Source organism: Cetorhinus maximus, chromosome 10 (genome assembly GCF_964194155.1).
Source record: "Cetorhinus maximus chromosome 10, sCetMax3.hap1.1, whole genome shotgun sequence".
Classification (NCBI taxonomy): domain Eukaryota; kingdom Metazoa; phylum Chordata; class Chondrichthyes; order Lamniformes; family Cetorhinidae; genus Cetorhinus; species Cetorhinus maximus.
The window spans coordinates 12836848-12855835 of NC_135888.1; the positions used below are offsets into that span (position 1 = coordinate 12836848).

The 18988-nt window shown below is 41.2% G+C and overlaps 1 protein-coding gene across 1 annotated transcript in view; it reads right to left on the minus strand.

Moving 5' to 3' along the window:
* Positions 1-18988, minus strand: part of c5 (complement component 5) — a 152545-nt gene that overhangs the window by 96270 nt on the left and 37287 nt on the right. The window contains exons 10-12 of the mRNA XM_078549969.1: positions 7851-7966; positions 5548-5745; positions 2755-2949 (exon numbers count right to left, since the gene is read on the minus strand). Coding sequence (XP_078406095.1) covers positions 2755-2949; positions 5548-5745; positions 7851-7966 — 509 coding nt within the window. The remainder of the gene's footprint in view (positions 1-2754; positions 2950-5547; positions 5746-7850; positions 7967-18988) is intronic.

Genomic DNA, 18988 nt, shown 5'->3' on the forward strand with positions numbered 1-18988 from the left:
TGCACCTCCGCCCACGCAATGATCACACTCCCATACAGCACCTGATCTCGCCCACTACAACTGTCGTTTCACTTCTGGTTTGAACAGCATGGTTTGGATTCGGTTTCTCGTCCGCTCGACCTTCTTTTCCCCTCCACCAGTCACCGATTTCCTTTATCCTATCACAGCTGACCCCCTTGGCATCACCTTCCACTTCCATCCTTGGACTACCAGCCACAGCCCTTATCCTTCGGGGATGTCCAGGTGAACTTGCACGTTCCCTTCCTTACCGAAAATCCCACCCCCATCCACATTCACCTCCCCGACCTCCTCCTTCCCACTCCCAGGGTCCATGTCTGCCTCTGGGTCCCCAAAAAGGACCCTCACCATCCCACCTACTGCTACCGTCGAACCCTCACACTCCCACCCTACCGCCTCACTCTGCCTTCGGTCATTCTCACCATTACCTCATACCACATCCACCCTCAGTTTGAGGCAGTCATGGAACCGTCAGACCCCTGCCTTGCATGTTCACCTGGTCATCCGCCCCTCTGGACCTCTTCCCCCCGCAAGAACACCTTCCCCACTCCGGACTCCTTCTGCCCTGGAAGCCCTTCCCCCCTGTGGATCCTTTCCTCCCCGGAACCCCTTTCTCCTTCCAGACCCCCCCCTCCGCTCTGGACCCCTTCTCCCCCAGAACCCCTTCCCATCCCCCTGGAACCCCTTCCCACCCCCTTAGTCCTCTCATCCCACAGACTCACCCCCGTTTTGTCCCTCCCCCCTTCTGACTCCCTCAGACACCCTCACTTCTTCCTCCAGCTTTACCCCTTCCGCCTTCCTGACTCCGTCCTCCACCCTTACTCACTCCCCTCTCCACACTCCTTCCTCCGCCCAAACTCCCTCCCCTCTTTGCACTCCTTCCCCCCTCTGAACTCCTTCCCTTACACCATCCACCCCCCCTTACACCTACCTCCCCAGTTGCCATCTTCTCCTCTATTACCCCCACCACCCCCGTACTCCCTCCACCTTCAACCCCGACATCTTCATTCACCCCCCCAAACCTCAACCCCCAACACCTTCATTCTCCCCTCCCAACCTCAACCCGACACCTTCATTCCCCTCCTCCCAACCTCACGCCCCGACGCCTTCATTCCCTCTCTGCCATCTTTACGCCGCCCCCCGACAAATCTTCCTCTCCAAGTCAATCCTAGACCTTCCTCTCCCAGCCCCTCGACCATCATCTATTGTGAGCATCAGCAGTGACTTTCCAACTTCCATGAGCTGCTCACAGCAGACCAATGTCCATGAGAATCCACCCAGCAGCCATGGATGTTCCTCCAGGATCCCGTTGCTGTCGGGCTCCTCTGATGTCCGCAATGTGAGCAAGGCCCTGGTGGTAAGTCCCGATTTCTGCACGTCACAGTTGTCTCAAGATGATTCAGCGGGAGGGGAACAGGGGTGGGGGAATGATTCCGGCGGGCTGGCCTTATAATGATCTGTTGATGTATTACAATGAGATTCCCGTTGTCCGATGGCGGGGAACGCAGCCCGCCATTGGCAGGCTGAGTGGACGATCGCAAACTGTCTGCTCATGCCACCAAACACGCCCGACGCCAGCGGGCACGAAAAATCCTGGCCATTGTTTCTTACTACAGTACCACCTCCAAAAAGGGCTCTTTTTTGTTGCCTGAGAAAGATGCAAACATAGCACTGTAACCTGTTTAACCGAGCTTCCAGTTAAGAGTGACACATAAATTTGCACATAGACAGGTGTGAAATCCAAGTGTGACAGCCAAAATGCAAACTAGATACACCATTTTTATATATTTGATCAGTATGTTTCCAGTGGTGTTGTTCATGGCAAATTTGATAAACGCTGTTGTAGTACATAATGAGTTCTACTGCTAGGGTGTGTTTATATGGTCCATAAATTCAGAATGGATAATTGCTCTAATTAAACAGCCTTTAGTCACTCTAAAAGTTTAAATATTGTTCAGTTAAGTAACTTTGTGAATTGGAATGCACTTGTTGGTTGCAGGTTACGATTTAGAATCATTTTAAATTGTCACACATTTGTAACAAAGTGCAGATTTTGAATGTGATATCTGGAGTATGGCATCTATACATGCTGATATACCATTTTAAATATATTATGAGTGGAAATCCTTTGTCATTGTTAATATTAAGCTGTATTATGTATTGCTTCATAAGACAAGGGTTTTACAACATGTGATACATATTGCATTATTCTTTTGTTGGTGGAGCTATGTTCCTTTAAGGGAATAAATTCTATTTTATGCTAACTAAACACAAACTCAAGTCCCAGAGTTTAATTGTCGCTTGGTGGCAGAATTGCATATTGTGAAGTGCTCATTGATTTTGGCTCCAGGTCAAAAGCACCCAGCTCTAAAGGTGAATTGCTATTCAGAATGGAGATCAGAGCCCTGGCTTTGTTCTTGAGAAGGTTAATTAAGAGCTTGTAGATGTAGTGGCTTTGGTATTTTGTGTCCTGATCAATGTTACTATGGTTGCAAATGGCCGTTTTTGTTTATTTATGATTTTTTCTCGTGCGATGCTGAAATTTGCAGTATGCAGTATCTTAAGTAAGACTAACATCAAGTGTGATGGACAGGAAATGTACATAATCATAAAGGTTTTAGAATATTTTTTAGATACATAAACAGATGTCAAATTTTCCAAGACATACTAAATGAGAGGCTTTCATGGAAATTCCTATTAGACAGTAATATAAAAACAGTAATAAATCATTTTTACCTGATAGTGGAAGTGTTTTATTTTATTCCAATAGGGACTACTTGCGATAAGATTCACAGTAAGATAATCCCCTACATGGAATTTTTGGAAACCTCCTGTCCAAGTAATGTACAGGTAGCTTTTAGAGATTGACTGATAAGCTTTTGCTGTGTATAACCTGGGGATGGAATATTCATCTTCGAGAGCAGTTCTAATCTAAAAAAGAAGTTGTGGTGAAAACCATTTAGATTAAATGCAAACTTGACTTAGAAAATCTTCACCAAACCACGTTTAACTACCAACTGATAACACAATTTAATTTACATGGAATTCTAGGTATAAATATCTTTCTGTAAAATAGAACTGACTTTGCACACTGAATATACCCAGTAGAAAATCTTGGAGTGTAGAACATGCATAATGAAGACAATTTTAACCCTAACCACCTGACGGCTACAAGGCAGGCCGACTGTTAAAATGTTGTAAGTTTGTTGCCCACCCTAGAGTCACCTCAGAATCCTGCTGTACACAATTTTAATCTGCTCTACTGAACAGGCAGGAAGGATTCCTGCCCAAAGCTGCTGGGATCCATCTATAAGTATGCAATTCTGTTCCAATGACATTATTGGGAAACAATTTTAATTCAGGCCTGAGTAGGGAAGTCAGGACAGAAAAAGAATAGCAACAGAAGAGGTCAACAAAGGCAAGCGATTTTCTTTCCTTTGTCGGGGCAGGAAGATGAGGAGTGCTCCTCCAGGCTCACAGGGAAGGATTAGGACTCCCTTACCCCAGGTTTCCGCTTCCTCGAACACAGGATGCCCGTGAGCTACCTCCGTAAACCTCATCCTACCACCTATATTGAGTGAGCTCATGGGCTCTGGGCCATGCAATTTTCTGTTGCTGATTCCTGCCTGGAAAAGGTGGGACATTGGCTGGGTAGATTCAAATGAGACCAAATTAAAATCAGCTAGCTCATTCTGCTACGGCATATGGAAAACTATATCAGAAATCCAGTGTCAGTTACAATCCATATTTCAGTTTCTCATTGAGTATTCTATTTTTGCCAACATTGTATAGCTTGTTTCTATATATATGTATATTATATATACATATGTGACATGAGCATAGAAAATTAAAAATTGTAAATTAACTCTATGGCCAGAATCTTCCAGTCGTAGGGTTCCCCTGTGGCAGGACAGGCGAGCCATTGAAATCTCTGTTCACATTGGCGGGACCAGAAGATTTCGCCGGCCTGAGGGGCTGGAAAATTCCAGCCTACATATCCATTGCAGTTTCTTGCAGATGGAGTCACCACCATTTCAAGAAATAAAAATGGACCGTTTTAAAAACATAGTTTTCCTCTGCTGGATTTTCTGAGGTCATACTCCATGATGTCTGTCAAAATTGCTTTGTCATTAGTCACCAGGAAGCACTCAAGGACCACATGAGTTGCTTGACTTCGATTTCATCTCTTTTACTCTGTCAAAAAGTACCTTATTTTCACTCAGTACCATATCAATTCTAATTTTCATTAGAAATTCATTGTAAATGCAATATCAGCAACAGACACATGTATTCACCTTATCCCACACTGCAAGTCTAGACCATCTGGAATATTTATTTATAAGGATAAATAATTTAATTTGTCTAATCATATTGGCAAGAAATGAAATGTAATACAACACCAATTATGGATAATGATAATGTCTTGGATTAAAGACAAAGGCAATTTTAAAAACAAATCTTCTGTATAAAATTACAATCTGTGGTCACTGTTTTAACTCTACATAACTCTAGAATTTTTAATAAAAATTAAAAACAGTTCATACTTTATTTTTATTTAGAATGATGCAGAAGGCTAAAACCATTTCCTTGCCTTTACTCAGTTTTGCAATATATCCAAGTGTTTTTAAATTACGCCCTAAATTCCAAAACAATAGCATGTCTATAACACAGTTCCCTAACCACAGCAAAAACGATCCTTTGCAGCTGAATCAAATTACCATAGATAGCTGGATTTTTGGCTCTTGTAATCTAACTGACAATTTTGAAAATCTAACCAAATAATCAAGTTGTGTTCCTATAATGTCAGGGTGACACTTCTTGGGGTATAATTTTGTCCTATGTTCAAATCATATCTCATTTTGCTGATCATCATTTGTTATCTGGTACTGGTGTCAGATAGTTTATGGCAGGTAAAGAAAATGCAAGAACAGCCAGTGGAGGCATAGAAATGGTAGACATGAGCGCATTGCTGCAATCATCTATTATGATGAGTTTTCAATCAAGCAGAATCCAAGGCAGAGGCTAGTGCTATGGATGAAATAAAAATATGTAGGAAGGTTATCCCGAGTTTCTGTCATAAGCCACATTCTGATTTGCTTAACATTACCATTGGCAATCACCTGCTTAATCATTGAAGTGAGAAGCAAATAGATTGGGAACCAAAAGGTAGGGGATTCAAATTTTTTTTAAAATGGGCATAGGATTATTCAAACTACTGACAAGGTAAATATGCTCACTAGTTCAAAGGTTAATTGCTTAAAACCAATTTTTTTTCATGACCCACTTGTTGCTGTTGCTAATTCTATGGCATTAATCATAAAATAAACAAAGAATGTTACAATTAAAAATACTAATAATTGTCATAACCTATGTATTAAAAAGCCATTCTTTCTTCTGGGTTAAAAAATCCAATATGTGCCTTCAGCATTGCTTAAAATATGTCAAATCACCTTTATCAATCTAATTCCCATCTCATATACTGTGAGATATGCTGATCCTGACTGGAATCTGCTGTCTTTCTCCACCAACCTTAAATTCTAACTCTTCAATATCAGCTGGAGCGTTGATCATGAACAATACTGTTCCATCGTCTTTTCTGGTCTGCTTTCTTCCACTCCAATCTTCTATGATCAGTTCCCTTCTTGCGCCATCTTCAAAGACTGCTTCTGCAGAAATCGTAACTGTGATATCTCCTACTGGATATCCCAAAATGTCTTTTACCTGGGCCTGTTAAAGAAGTTACATTGAGATGAAATATGACCTAATCATTGATATATTGACTCTCTAAAGTAACATGGCATCAGAGAGTGACTGCATACTTCTGAAAGTAATACAAATATGTTTAGGATTATCAGCCTTGGAACTATGTTAGTGGAACATAGCTGTCCAATTAACTGCCATCTAGCGTGAGACGCATGCTGAGAGCCTCAGCGCTGCCAGGATGGGGGCAGGAGGAGTGCAAGCACTGAAGTTTGCGCATGCACGGTGAGGTGTGCTCACCCAAAGCTCCCTGAAGGCACAGAACTGCCTCAGGGAGCTGAAGATTTTTAAAATGAAAAATAAAGATTTGAAAAATAAGGGAAACAGCTCCCCACATGTGACTCTGTCGTATGTACAGGGACACGTGAAAAATTAGTTTAAATTTTTTTATTATTTTTTAATTCACTGCTCGAAACCTCATCTTGCCTGTGGATGAGGTTTTGCAAAAAATGCAAAGGCTGCCTGGCCTATTTGACTGCCCGCCAACCGTAAGGTTGGACAGGCAGTGAAAGATTCAAATTAATTAATTGATTAATGGGCTTAATAGCCGTCTTAATTGTCGGTGGATGCGCTGACGACTCTCGCGCGTCTGCCAGCCAAAATATTGCAAGAGTGCTCGATGACGCCGGGACACTCCCCCGATGTCATTGTGTGTTATTTCACGCTCGTGTGTGTCAATTGCGCCCACACGCCGAACTGAAAATCCTGCTCATAGAGTTCATAGGGCAGAAAAGACAAGGGGCTGAATTTTCACCTTGGTGTGTGGGTGCGCGCCTGACACACACGAGCGTGAAATAGCGCGCTATGACGTTCGGCTAGCACCTCGATGTCATTGACACTCGCGCAATATTCCAGCTGACGGGCACACGCAGAAGTTGGCAGCACGCCCACCGACAATTAAGAGGGCTGTTAAGCCCATTAATAAATTAAATTAAAGTGAATTTTTCCCTGCCCGTCCAACCTTACGGTTGGTGGGCGGGCGAAAAGGCCAAGTGGCCTTTGGATTTTTGAGGAAACTTCATCCATGGGTGGGGTGAGGTTTCCAATGTTAATTAAAAATAAAATAAACATTTTTAAATCTCATTTTTAACAGAGTCACATGTTTACCTTAATTTTAAGATCTTTATTTTCAATGTTAGAAATCTTCAGCTCCCTGAGGCAGCTCTGTGACTTCAGGGATCTTTCACTGAAAGCACCCGCGCGCATGCGCTGACTTCCACGCTCGCCCTCCTCCCCCCGCACCCAGGCAACACTGAGCGTTTCAGTGCGCGATTCACGCTGGCTGGCCGTTAATTGGCCAGCCAGCGTGAAATCGCAGTCGGGTCCCAATCGCAGGCGGTGGTCAGTTTCACAGTCGCTCCCGTGCTCGCCCGCCGCGCCTGCCCAATGAGGTAAAAATCCTGCTTAAGGAATTTGTTATGGATTCCATTACATTAATCTCACAATAAGCTTCAGAGTTATAATGAAGCCATGGATGCTGTGAGAATGATCTCAAATGCAAACAAAAGCTCTCCATCCTGTTGAGTCGGCAGTATGGTGCCACTAGCATTCAGGCCTGCCTGCTCAATTTTGTGCTCCCTGCAAAGCACAACATTAAGATTGGCCTTATGGTACACATTATGGGAAGTGAACTGCTCCCAGAAATTAGTTATATTGGCTTGCTTTCATGTTACTGGTCAATAAAAATGTAAAAGCATATTATGACAGTGGTTCTGGACAAATGAGAGGAAAATGTTACATTTAAGGTGAAATTTCCCCCAGCTCCTTAATTATGAATAAGAGATAGTTCCTGTTTTAGTGACAATGACAGAGTCAAGTGATTTACAAACATCTGTATTAGTGTTTGAAACTTTGTAGAATCAAGAAGAGAGGACCATAGGGTTCTTTCAGTTCTTTATCTGTATGAGCTTATTTGAGATCGATATTTCCAAATGAATTGCTCCAAAAAGGGACAGTGATGATTGATTGGTTTTGATATTAACAGCAATGTTATATATTAGAAATGTTGAAAAACAAAATCCACCATCAAAGAAGGTTAGTTCATGGTACAGAAGCTAACACCTTTTACTTACTATGATGTAGTATGGCAGTTTGGGTTTTATGAAGAGTGGAGTTGCTACCAAATTAATTGTATATGGTGATTCTGTAAATCTAACTCCAGTGTATTCAGCATCTTCAGATATGTCAGCTGACATTAAAAACAAAAGAAAGAAGAGCTATTATTTCTGATTTGCACATTTTTAAAAAAATTTTTTATCACTTTAATTTCCTAGTGTTCCATTGCACAGTATAGTAAATCCAACCCCCTGGAATTTTTGTATTTGACTTCAGAATAGTTAATCTTAGGTTATAAGATCAATTCTGCAACTATGGGACGAGCAAATATTTGTGTTACTTGTTTTCAGTTTCAGAATGTGGGTCTGTTATGACATGGCAGATGCTGTGTGCCAAGTGGACCAAATCCACAAGGGAAACCTGGTCAGGCTATCACAACAGTTTTGCAATTTGTATTTATTACGAGAAGATGCGTGTACTGAATTCAGAAGTAATGAGTCCACTAAGACCTTTAGTGGTTTTTAGAAAATAAATTGAAATATTTATTAACAAAAGAAAAGATTTCAAGCACATAAATAAGACTACAATTACTTAATATCACAACAAATCCTAAAATTCCTAATTAACCTGGGTCTAAATTACACACTCCCTTTAAGGCAACAGTCCAAAATAGATTTTAAATTTAAAAAGCAAGCCAGCAAGTTACCACAGTACCCACTTGACAGTGGAATTCCAAAAGCTTGTCTCCAACTTTAGTTACTGGACACAACAGACTTATGCACAAATGGCTGGAGGCTTCCTGAAGGCTGTTTCACACACTCCTGTTAGATCTTACATGTCCCCCCAACATAGCCATTCATTCTCCTTTATATATGTTTCTCCCTCTTCAATCTGTAAATTCCATATGTCTTTGGAAATGTACTTTTCTCATAATATAAAAACTTACATGTTGCCAATATTGTCAGTAACCTCTGGGAAAAATTAACACACTGCTTGGTCTTGCTTATCTGGCTAGTTGTAGACATCCTAACTTCTCTTTGAAATCCAAACAAATCTTTCACTTATCTAAAAATGCAAATTTCCTTCACACCTGATATGCTAAGACAGCATCCATGTTTACTCATTAGCATTTCAAATATACTTCTACGCCTAACTTCTTTTGATAATTTCAAACTTGCAGTCTACCTGACTCCAATGCAATTAAATCACATAGACAGAACCATCTACACTCACACCCATAACCTACTTTACAATAAACCAGAATAATATTATGAAAATTATTATATTTTCGTAACAAGGTAACACATTTATCGCCGATCCTAAGTTGACCAGGGCCTGAATCTTCTGGTCGGCATGCGGGGGTGGGCCTAGCACGCTGACACATAAAATGACATGCGATGATGTCGGGCATGTGTCCTGACGTCATCGCGTGTCATCACGATATTTCGTTCGGTGGCCAGAGTCGGCTGTGCGCCCGCTGAAATGTCAGGGGCCTATTAAGGCCATTAAGAAAGTAATTAATCCAGTTAAGAACGCTGCCCGTCCAACGCTAAGGTTGGTGGGCAGCCGAAAAGCCCAAGCGGCCTTTGTGTTTTTCAGGAAACCGCATCCACGGGTGGGATGAGGTTTCCTGAAACTTTTATAAAATAAATAAATTTTCCCACCTTCACAAACATATCTGAACTCATGTGACAGGAACATGTTTAAATAAATTTTCACATCATTTATTAAAACATTTTATTCTGAATTCAATCTCCCTGAGGCAGCTCCGTGCCTCAGGGAGATTGCTGCATTCTTTCGCACGCATGCATGAAAGAGCTCAGGCCCCGACTCCCACTCCTTCCCCCGCCCATGTAAAATGGCAGCGCATAGCCGATCGCAGGCGGCAATCGGCTCCACGCCCACCCCCTCCCAGCCCACCCGCCATAGGAAAAATCCAGGCCCATGTTTCACAACAATACGCAGGCAACATGCACTTGCTGGCCTTCACTTGGGGGGAACTAGAGATGAGTGAACAGCATCATTCTGCAGAGCTTGCCAGGGTCGCCTGTTGCTTTGCAGGCTTCAAGGGTGCCAGGGGGCCGGAGTGAAGTCCCGTCTTGCCAGGAAGACAACTGTTGTCTGTGGGGGGGGTATCCGGGGGCAACTGCTGCCCAACCTTGGAGGCGACTGTTGTTGGGGGGGGTGCAACTGCTGTCCTGGCATTGGATCCCACACACAAGAAATCAAGGTGAGGGGCAGGGTAGGTGAGGGAAGTGGCCACACAATACCTGTATAAACTGACCATTACTCTGCAGCTGATACAGTTCAGGCACAGCCACAGTGATATGATTGGGATCGGGCTCCTAGACTGCCCGCCCACACAAGCAATGTGGAGGCACCAAAGTACCACCAAGCGCTCCAGACCATACCCCATCCCCGCATCCCCCCCAGCACACACTGCGAGTCTGCGACACTTTATTGGACCTCAGAGCAGTTGGACTGCACACGCTGTACAATCTCCTCGCCAACGCTGGCCATGTAGCAGGGTGGAATGCCATTTTGCCCGCCCACAATCGCACTTAGTGCAAATTTGGGAAAATTCCACCCAATCAATGATTTCAACTGGAAATTGGATAGGCAGTTAGACTTCATGGGCAGAATGGCCTCCTTCTGTGCCATAATGACCCCATGATTCTATGTCGCAATTTAGGTTTTCACCCAGTTTTGTTCACTGCAAAAGGTAGCTTCCATTGGTAAGCCTGCACTCCACCTGACACAATGGACTCTTAGATGTCTGTTTTATGCCTATAAAATGGTTCCAGCTTGACCCAATTTCGAAGTCAGGATTTCTGATTCTTCATACAAGTTTATGATCTCATTGTGCTGATGGATGAAGCACGAACAAGCTAAGTATGTAACCAATGTATTTAATGGCGCCCGACATTGCGAAAGAAACATTGGGCACATGCCTCAAAACACTGTGAGCTGCAATGCTTCTTTGCTGGCACCTTAAGAAAGAAGTTTGGCAACTAAAGAAGCAGGTGACAGAGCTCCAAAATGCTATTCCATGGAGTGGGGGAATGAAAGCTTTTGCTTCTGATACCTCACAGGTCAGGATATCATGGTGAGAAACAGCCAGACCATTCTCATGGACCGCCTAACAATTTCTTCAATCACCCTTTATTGGAGCAATTGGTGTGGTTGTTGCTCAGCTGCTCCCAGCCAGCATAAGAGTTTCCATGCCTTTCTGCTTCAGTGCATGAAGTCAATCTTCTCTGCTGTTTCCTGCCATCTTATGAGGTATCCTTCATCAAGGTACTCAAGGAGTGCTGTTGCCACATCAGGGTCTTCAGTTTCCCTGTATTATTCCAGGAGCCATTCATTTGCCAGGCTCCAGCAGCAGATGAAGGTGCTTCTGAAGCCCCAGGGAACAAATTCGGTGGTTGCCTGTTTGAGAAAGTTGAGTAAAGCTGCTGTCGTTTTCAGGGAGGTGGGATCCAATTAATGGTGATTTCGAACTATCTCCAGTAGCCCTTCGACAGATTCCATGTGGTTTTTGCTCTGAGTTTATGGATGATAGTTCGAGGTCGAAGTAAACGAGGGTTGGACAATGTTGGGAGTGATGGGTGACACTGGTTGGGATCAGATCAGCGATTGGCCGTCGCTGTCACGGGTCGTGAAGCAGAGATCAGATGAGTAGTCCTACTTCCACTTGGCAGAATGGAATGCGCCAGGCTGCTTTGCATGGTAGAAAAGTTTTAGGTCATGCATGGATGCCCAGTTTGACAGTTGCTCTCCTGTGGCGTTGTCAAAAAAAGCATTCCAGAATTTGCAAGTACTTCAACTCTAATTAAACACAAAAGCAACAGTCCAACAGGAGGTTACTTTCCAAACATTTGCGAAAAGCTAAATTCCTGGAGTTTTGATGTTGGCCGTTGGAGTTACCAATGTAGATTGTTGGGTGTGCTGCAGGCTGTATTACGATGTTTGGCCACAGTTCATTTAGTGCCTTGTAGACATTTGTGATGGTCAGCTTACCTACTTTGATGAAGATGAAAGAGGGGTCATCTGATTTTAGGTCTTCTGCGCTTTTGGTGAGGCTTTCCTTGATGTAGGTGGCTAGGCCATATGTCTTGTTATCCCTGCTTGTAATGAGTTGGTACCCAGGAATGTGGGCTTGAAGGCTGAAGTAGTTGGTGAGGTGGGTTTCTTGCAGGGTGACTATGTCCATATTCCTGTTAGAGAGTTATTTTGTGAGTAGCTCATGTTTTGCTCAGGATAGGCCCTCAACGTTGAGCTGATGTATTCATGTTGTCGATCCTGTTTCTTGGCTTTGTTGGCCCTCAGAGAATTCATTTTCAAGTGGGATTTTACTGCTTGGACCGGGAGCCTGGTGGCCAGGGTTCTGTTCCCTTCTTGACAGCATTAGTTCATAGGTTTTCAAGATGGAAAACAGACTTTAACAGGGGAAGGTTGCTTTCTCCCTCACTACACTTGCCCTGTTTGACCCAACAGCAGAATTACTGTTGCTCGATCTGGCTCAGGAACCACCATACAAATGTGATAGATATCCACCTCCTGGGGCTTTGAGACCAACACAGCTCAAGGGACTTTCTGTGATAGCACACATTGAATCTCCTGATGTCCTTAGGGAAAACACTTTCCTCAAAGAATGCCACCAGCTAACAGCTAATGAAGCAATCCCATGGATAGTGTTATGACGTGGCAGATGATGTGTGCCAGGTGGATCAAATCAACGAGGGAAGCTTGATCACATGGTCACAACTGTTTTGCAATTTATATTTTATTTCGAGATACGTGCCTTGAATTCAGAAGTAATAAGACTGCCATGACTTCAGAGGCTTTTAGAAAACTAAATTAAACATTTATTAACAAAAGAAAAAATTTCAAGCACATACATAGGTCTACAAATTACTACTAGAATAACTCCTAAAACCCCTAATTAATCTGGCCTCCAGTTACACCTCTGTTAAGGCAACAGTAAAAACAAATAGATTTAAACTGGCCCAGGCCAAGCAACACACTACCCTGGATAGGAGAATTCACAGTGAGTTTTCTTAGCTTTGGTTCCTTGATGCACAGAGGCTGGAGGCTTTTCACACTTGTGTTAGATCTTAGAATGTCTTCTTCTCTGACACATAGCCTCAACTCCTTTATACATGTTTCTCCCTGTTAAATGCAAATTCCATTGTTCCAATATATCTTTGGAACTTTACATTTCTCATAATATAAATCTTTCATAGTGCTCACCATATCAGTAACCTTTGGGAAAAATAAACACACTGTTTGGCTTAGCTTCTTCTGGCTAGGTGTAACATCTTACCATCTCTTTGAAATTCAAACTAACCTAATTTATCTAAAAATGCAAATTTTCCTTACACCTCACATTCTAAAACTTCAGCCACGTTTACGTATTTAAGACTTCAAACCACCTTCTTGTTAATGACTCAAAGCTTTTAGACCAGCTGTTTCCAATTCAATTAATCAACACGGTTAACCTACCTTTACAATAAATCACAATAATATTATGAGAATTATTATATTTTCATGACACTCCCCTCCTTACTGGAAAATGAACTATCATAATTTAAAAAGACAGCTTCTTTTTCTTAACCCATCTTATATTACCAGATGCATGCATTAACATAACTTAAATCCTTGGTATCAACAGAAATCATTCCAGTCCAGTCTAGGTTCTTAAATGTCCAATTTTCCTTCTGAGCTTCAAACTCTTGACAATGCATCTGCAACTAGATTTTCTCGTCCAGCCACAAGAATAATCTGTAGATGGTTGCAATAATAAACTCCATCTGAATAAATTTGCACTTCTGTCTCGAAATTAGTCCAGAAACTTAAAAGGATTGAGATTTGTAAAAATAATTGTTTCTGACGAATTGTTTGCAACGTAAATCTCAAAATGCTGCAATGCTAACACCAGACCCAGAGTCTCCTTTTTGATCATTGAATGTCTTCTCTGTTGTATATTCAACTTCCATGAAAAATTTCCTATTGGTTTCTCAATTCCAGTTTCATATTCTTGTAACAGTACCTAACAGATATGCCTATATCATTTGCATCAATGGCCAACTTGTAAGAAATATATCTTTATATTTCTGTTGGACTGTTGGAAAGAACATATCTTGTTATTTTCTGTTAGACTGTGGATTGGGATTGCAATGGCTGCAGTTTGAGAGACATGTCCACTGGGATAAGACGAGAGATATTTACAATGTTGCAGTCCCGGAACAAAGTGTGCGATGAAAGACAGGATGGTGCCAGAAAGGAGTCCTGGACCAAGGGAACCGCCTGACAACAGCATTTTAATTGGTTCCTGACCAGGTGACCAGGTGTTGTGTGAGTACAGCTGAATAGCTCATAGCCTGAAAGGGACAAGACCTAAAACCTCTTTCTCCTGTGTGTGGAAGATTCCAGTAATTCCACAATAGTTAGCTGGCTTTTTCTTCTAATATGTCAATAACCTGCTCTCTCTGAAAACCCCTGTCAAGAGGCAAAGGAGAAAATCATTGTTGGAGGCATTGAAAAGCAAGTTCGCAACCAGTAAACTAAATACTGAAAGCACTGGAAAATTACCTCATGTCATCAACAAGAGATGAAAGGAATTTGGAAGACTGATCAAAATCAACCCATCGAATCCTGTACTCCGGATTGGTGCTGTTGAACTGTGTTATCCCACCCTTAAAATCCAGATTTTGTGTGTCTTATATATATGTGTGTGTGTGTGTGTTTGTGTGTGTTTAGGGATTTAAGAAGGGGATAGAGTTTAAGTTATAGTGTTGGAAATTAGCAGTGCATATTTCTTTCTTTTTCCACTAGTTAAAGACAATTTGTTCAATAAATAGTTATTTACTTATTAAGTTTACAAACCTGGTGCTTGTATTCTGTTAATCTAAATTAAACAGTTAGGTAGAATTAGGGCAATCTGATGGTTTGGTCAATCTTTTCACATTTGGTGTAGCTCGGGGAACAGTGGGGTTTGATATTACAGTGCACTATCCCCAGTGAGTTGTGACAAACTTAAATTGCTTGGCATAACTGGGTATTGCCAAAACTGGTGTTGTAGTCAATACTGTTTTCAAACTGTCAAATACCTTCTAACACTCCAGTGTCCATTGAAACTTCTTAGTCTTTTTTAATAGTACAGTCAATGTAGCAACCACACTGCTAAACTTTTGTACAAATTTCCAGTAAAACCCACTCATGCCCAGAAGTCTCAAAACTTCTTGTTTTGTTGTGGCATGGGTGTTAGCATTGCAGCATTTTAAGATTTACGTTGCAAACAATTCATCAGAAACAATTGCCTTGACTCTCACATCTCTCAGAGCCACCTTACCATGTCCAATGGTATGGCCTAGATATGTAACATGTGCTTTTGCAAATTCACTTTTAGTCAAGTTTATCACCAAATTAGCTCCTTGTAGTTGAATAAATAATTCTTTCAGATGTTGGAAATGATCCTCCCATTTCTCCCTTTCTGGCTACGAGCTACTCAGCTTCACTTACACAAAACCTGGTCACCTGGTCAGGACCAATTAAAATGCTGTTGTCAGGCAGTTCCCTTGGTCCAGGACTCCTTTCTGGCACCACCTTGTCTTTCATGGCACACTCTATTCCGGGACTGCAACATTGTATATATTTTTCATCCTATCCCAGTGGACATGTCTCTCAAACTGCAGCCATTGCAATCCCAATCCACAGTCCAACAGAAAATAACAAGATATGTTCTTTCCAACAGTCCAACAGAAATATAAATGACCGAAAACTACCAAGTCGTCAATATAAACAGCACAATTGCTCAGTCCTGCAATTACAGTCAGTCTTTGTCAGTCTTTGAAATGTTGCAGGTACATTTTTCATACCAAATGTCAAGACTTTAAACTGATATAGTCCATTTGATGTCACAAAAGCTGATAACGGTACTTGCCAATATCCCCTTAGCAAGTCAATCTTTGTGATAAATTTTGATTGTCCCACTTTCTCAGTGCAATCTTTCAACCATGGTATAGGATGTGAATCTGCTTTTGTCACTGCATACCAACACAATAGGTGAACTCCAGTTACTGCAACTAGACTCAATTATGTCATTTTGAAGATGAATTCAATTTCTTTCTGTCCTTGTGATAACTTTGCTGGATTCAATCTATAAGGATGTTGCCTTTTCGAAAGTGAAACTTCTACATACACATCGTGTATAGCTAAATTTGTCCTCCCCAGCTTATTCCCACAAATACCTTTGTGTGACTGCAATAGCTTCTCTAAATCACTTTGACATTTGTCTGAAAGGTAACTCAATATTACATTTAAATTTTTGAGTATCCCTCATTATCCAATTTGATTGGAGGAAAATCAATTTCAGAATCCTCCATTTCTACCTCTTTCTCTTTATCTACCACCACTAATACCTCATTTTGGTCCTCTTCCCTGTCAAAGTACTTTTTAAGCATGACACATCCTCTGCTTCTTTCTTCTATCTGGAGTATTTATTCAATAATTCACTTTACTCAGTTTCTTTCCTATCCTGTAAGGCCCACTAAGCCTTGCCTTTAACGAGTCACCCAGTACTGGTAACAAAGCTAGCACCTTTTCCCCAGCAACAAAACCACAAGTTGCAGCTTTCCTGTCTGTCTTCACTTTTATCACTTGCTGTGATATCTTTAAATGTTCCCCAGCTAACTCATATGCTCTGTCCAATCTTTCTCTGAAGTTTCGTACATAATCCAGGAGAGTAGTTTCTGAATTTTGACCCAACAATTTCTTATGAATCAATTTCAATGATCCCCATACCTCATGACCATAGACTAATTCAAAAGGACTAAAACCAGTCGATGCATTAGGAGAATCCCTAATAGCAAATAACAAGAATGGAATTCCCCATCCCAATCCTGTGGATAGTCCTGACTATACACCCTCATCACAATTCTTAAAGTTAATCCTCAACTCCACCTTCCCACCTTTACCCCATACCCCTTGAATCTCTTACTGATTAAGAATCTGTCTATCACAGCCTTGAATATACTTAACGACCCAGCCTCTACAGCCCTCTGCGGTAAAGAATTCCACGGATTGACTACCCTCAAAGAAGAAATTCCTCCTCATCTGTTCTAAATGGACGCCCCCTTACTCTGAGATTATGCCTTCTGGTCCTAGACTCTCCCACATGGGGAAACAACTGCCAGTAATAAAGCTGCCCTAAACTGGACCACACTAGATTCCTCCACACCCATCATATCTCAATTTCCTGCCACATCCTTGATCTTGAAGTGACAATATTCAGCACCATTGCCATCATTACTTATGCAAGCAGCAACTGGTCACATTCTAAATCAAACACTTCTTCTCTGCCTTACTTGTTTATGTCTTTCACTGCCTTTTATCCCTACTCTCACTCTTTTGGGAAAGTGAAAGCACTCTGCAGAGTAACTTCACACTCCAAAGTGCATGGATAACCACCTTCAGGGAGGTCAGAGACAGACACAACCTTATCCAACTCTGGCACACACCAGAACTGGTGGAAAACTAAACAATCCACTCAACAAATTAAGTAACATACAAGGAATTTTTAAAAAAAAACTTACATAACTTTCAAAACCAATATTTTAGTCTCAGTCTTGTTATTGCACATTTCACTTCCCCTTCCTTCAAAATTCACTTGCGAGACAATGCAATATTAAACACAAAAGTTAAATATCATGTTATTAATGAAATTTAAGGGGTTTTTTACATTGGGATGGAGTGGAAGAGAATTTGCTGATTTGGTACTCCACATGTGTAACACGAATATACATTAGTTTTCTCTATTGCATGGACGGGACAAACCTCCGGATTTTCAATGTTGCTGAACACTTCTTTCCTGATCACTCTTCCAAAACAGGTAATTTATAGACCAATAAAAACCTTTAACAAGAGTTCATTTCAATATATTTGGACAAATGCTACAACTAATATTTCAGATTTTAAAGAAATCAAATGGACTCCTGATTTCCAGCAATTAATTTCCAAATATCAAAGCTGAATAAAATGTATAGGACTCAAAGCTGTCAGGAAATTTACACAAAATTGCACAATGTTTCCCAGTTTTTGCTTTTCAGTTTCATTGAAGACTGTTGCATGTATAATGCAGGTCACCTGTAAAAAAGACATTTTTAAAAGCGGGCTGAAGCTTTAATTAGGGTTTGAAGCAGATATCACCAGAGTAGACCAACAAATTGAATAATTTGACATCTCCCAATAAACATGCCATCTTACCAAAGCCCCTTGTGATTCAGGATGATAAGCTATTGACTTAAACTATTTTATCCCTAAACTGTTCATTAATTTCTTAAATAGCTGTGACATGAAATTTGAACCCTGATCTGATTGTATTTCTTTTGGTAAACCATATCTTGTAAAAAATTTAGTCAACTCTTCCACAATTCTCTTTGTTGTAATATTTCTCAAAGGTATCGCTTCAGGAAACCTTGTAGACACATCCATTATTGTCAGTCAGTACTGATTTCCACTTTTAGTCTTAGGGAGGGGTCTTACACAATCAATCATGACCCTAGTAAAAGGTTTTTCAAATGCTATAATTGGAATTAAAGGTGCTGACTTAATCACTGCTTGTGGTTTCCCTATCACCTGACATGTGTGACATGTTCTACAGAATTTCACTACATCTCTATGCAATCTAGGCCAATAAAAATGTTTTTGTATTTTTGCCTGTGTCTTTCTAATTCCTCAATGTCCCCCCATTGGAATTTCATGAGCTATTCTCAGGGTCTCATTTCTATATCCAAATGGTATAACAATCTTATGTACTTCCCTATAGTTTTCATCTGCTGAAACTTGATACTGCTACCACTTTCTCATTAAAACATTACCCTTAAGGTAATAACATTCTGGAATACATTCTGTCTTTGTTTCTGAGTAAGCTGTCTGATATAACTGTCTTATTTGCATATCCTTTTTCTGTAACTGTACCAACTGCCTTGAGCTAAATACCTCAGCTGCATTATCCTCCATTCTTTCTTCCTGAACAATCTTATCAAAAACAGTGTCAGCTAATTGAACTTCCACATCATTTCCCTGCCTTTTAACTTCCTGTTCTTCCTATCTCAACCTGTGAGCTTATGATCTCATTACCAGACAATCTGGA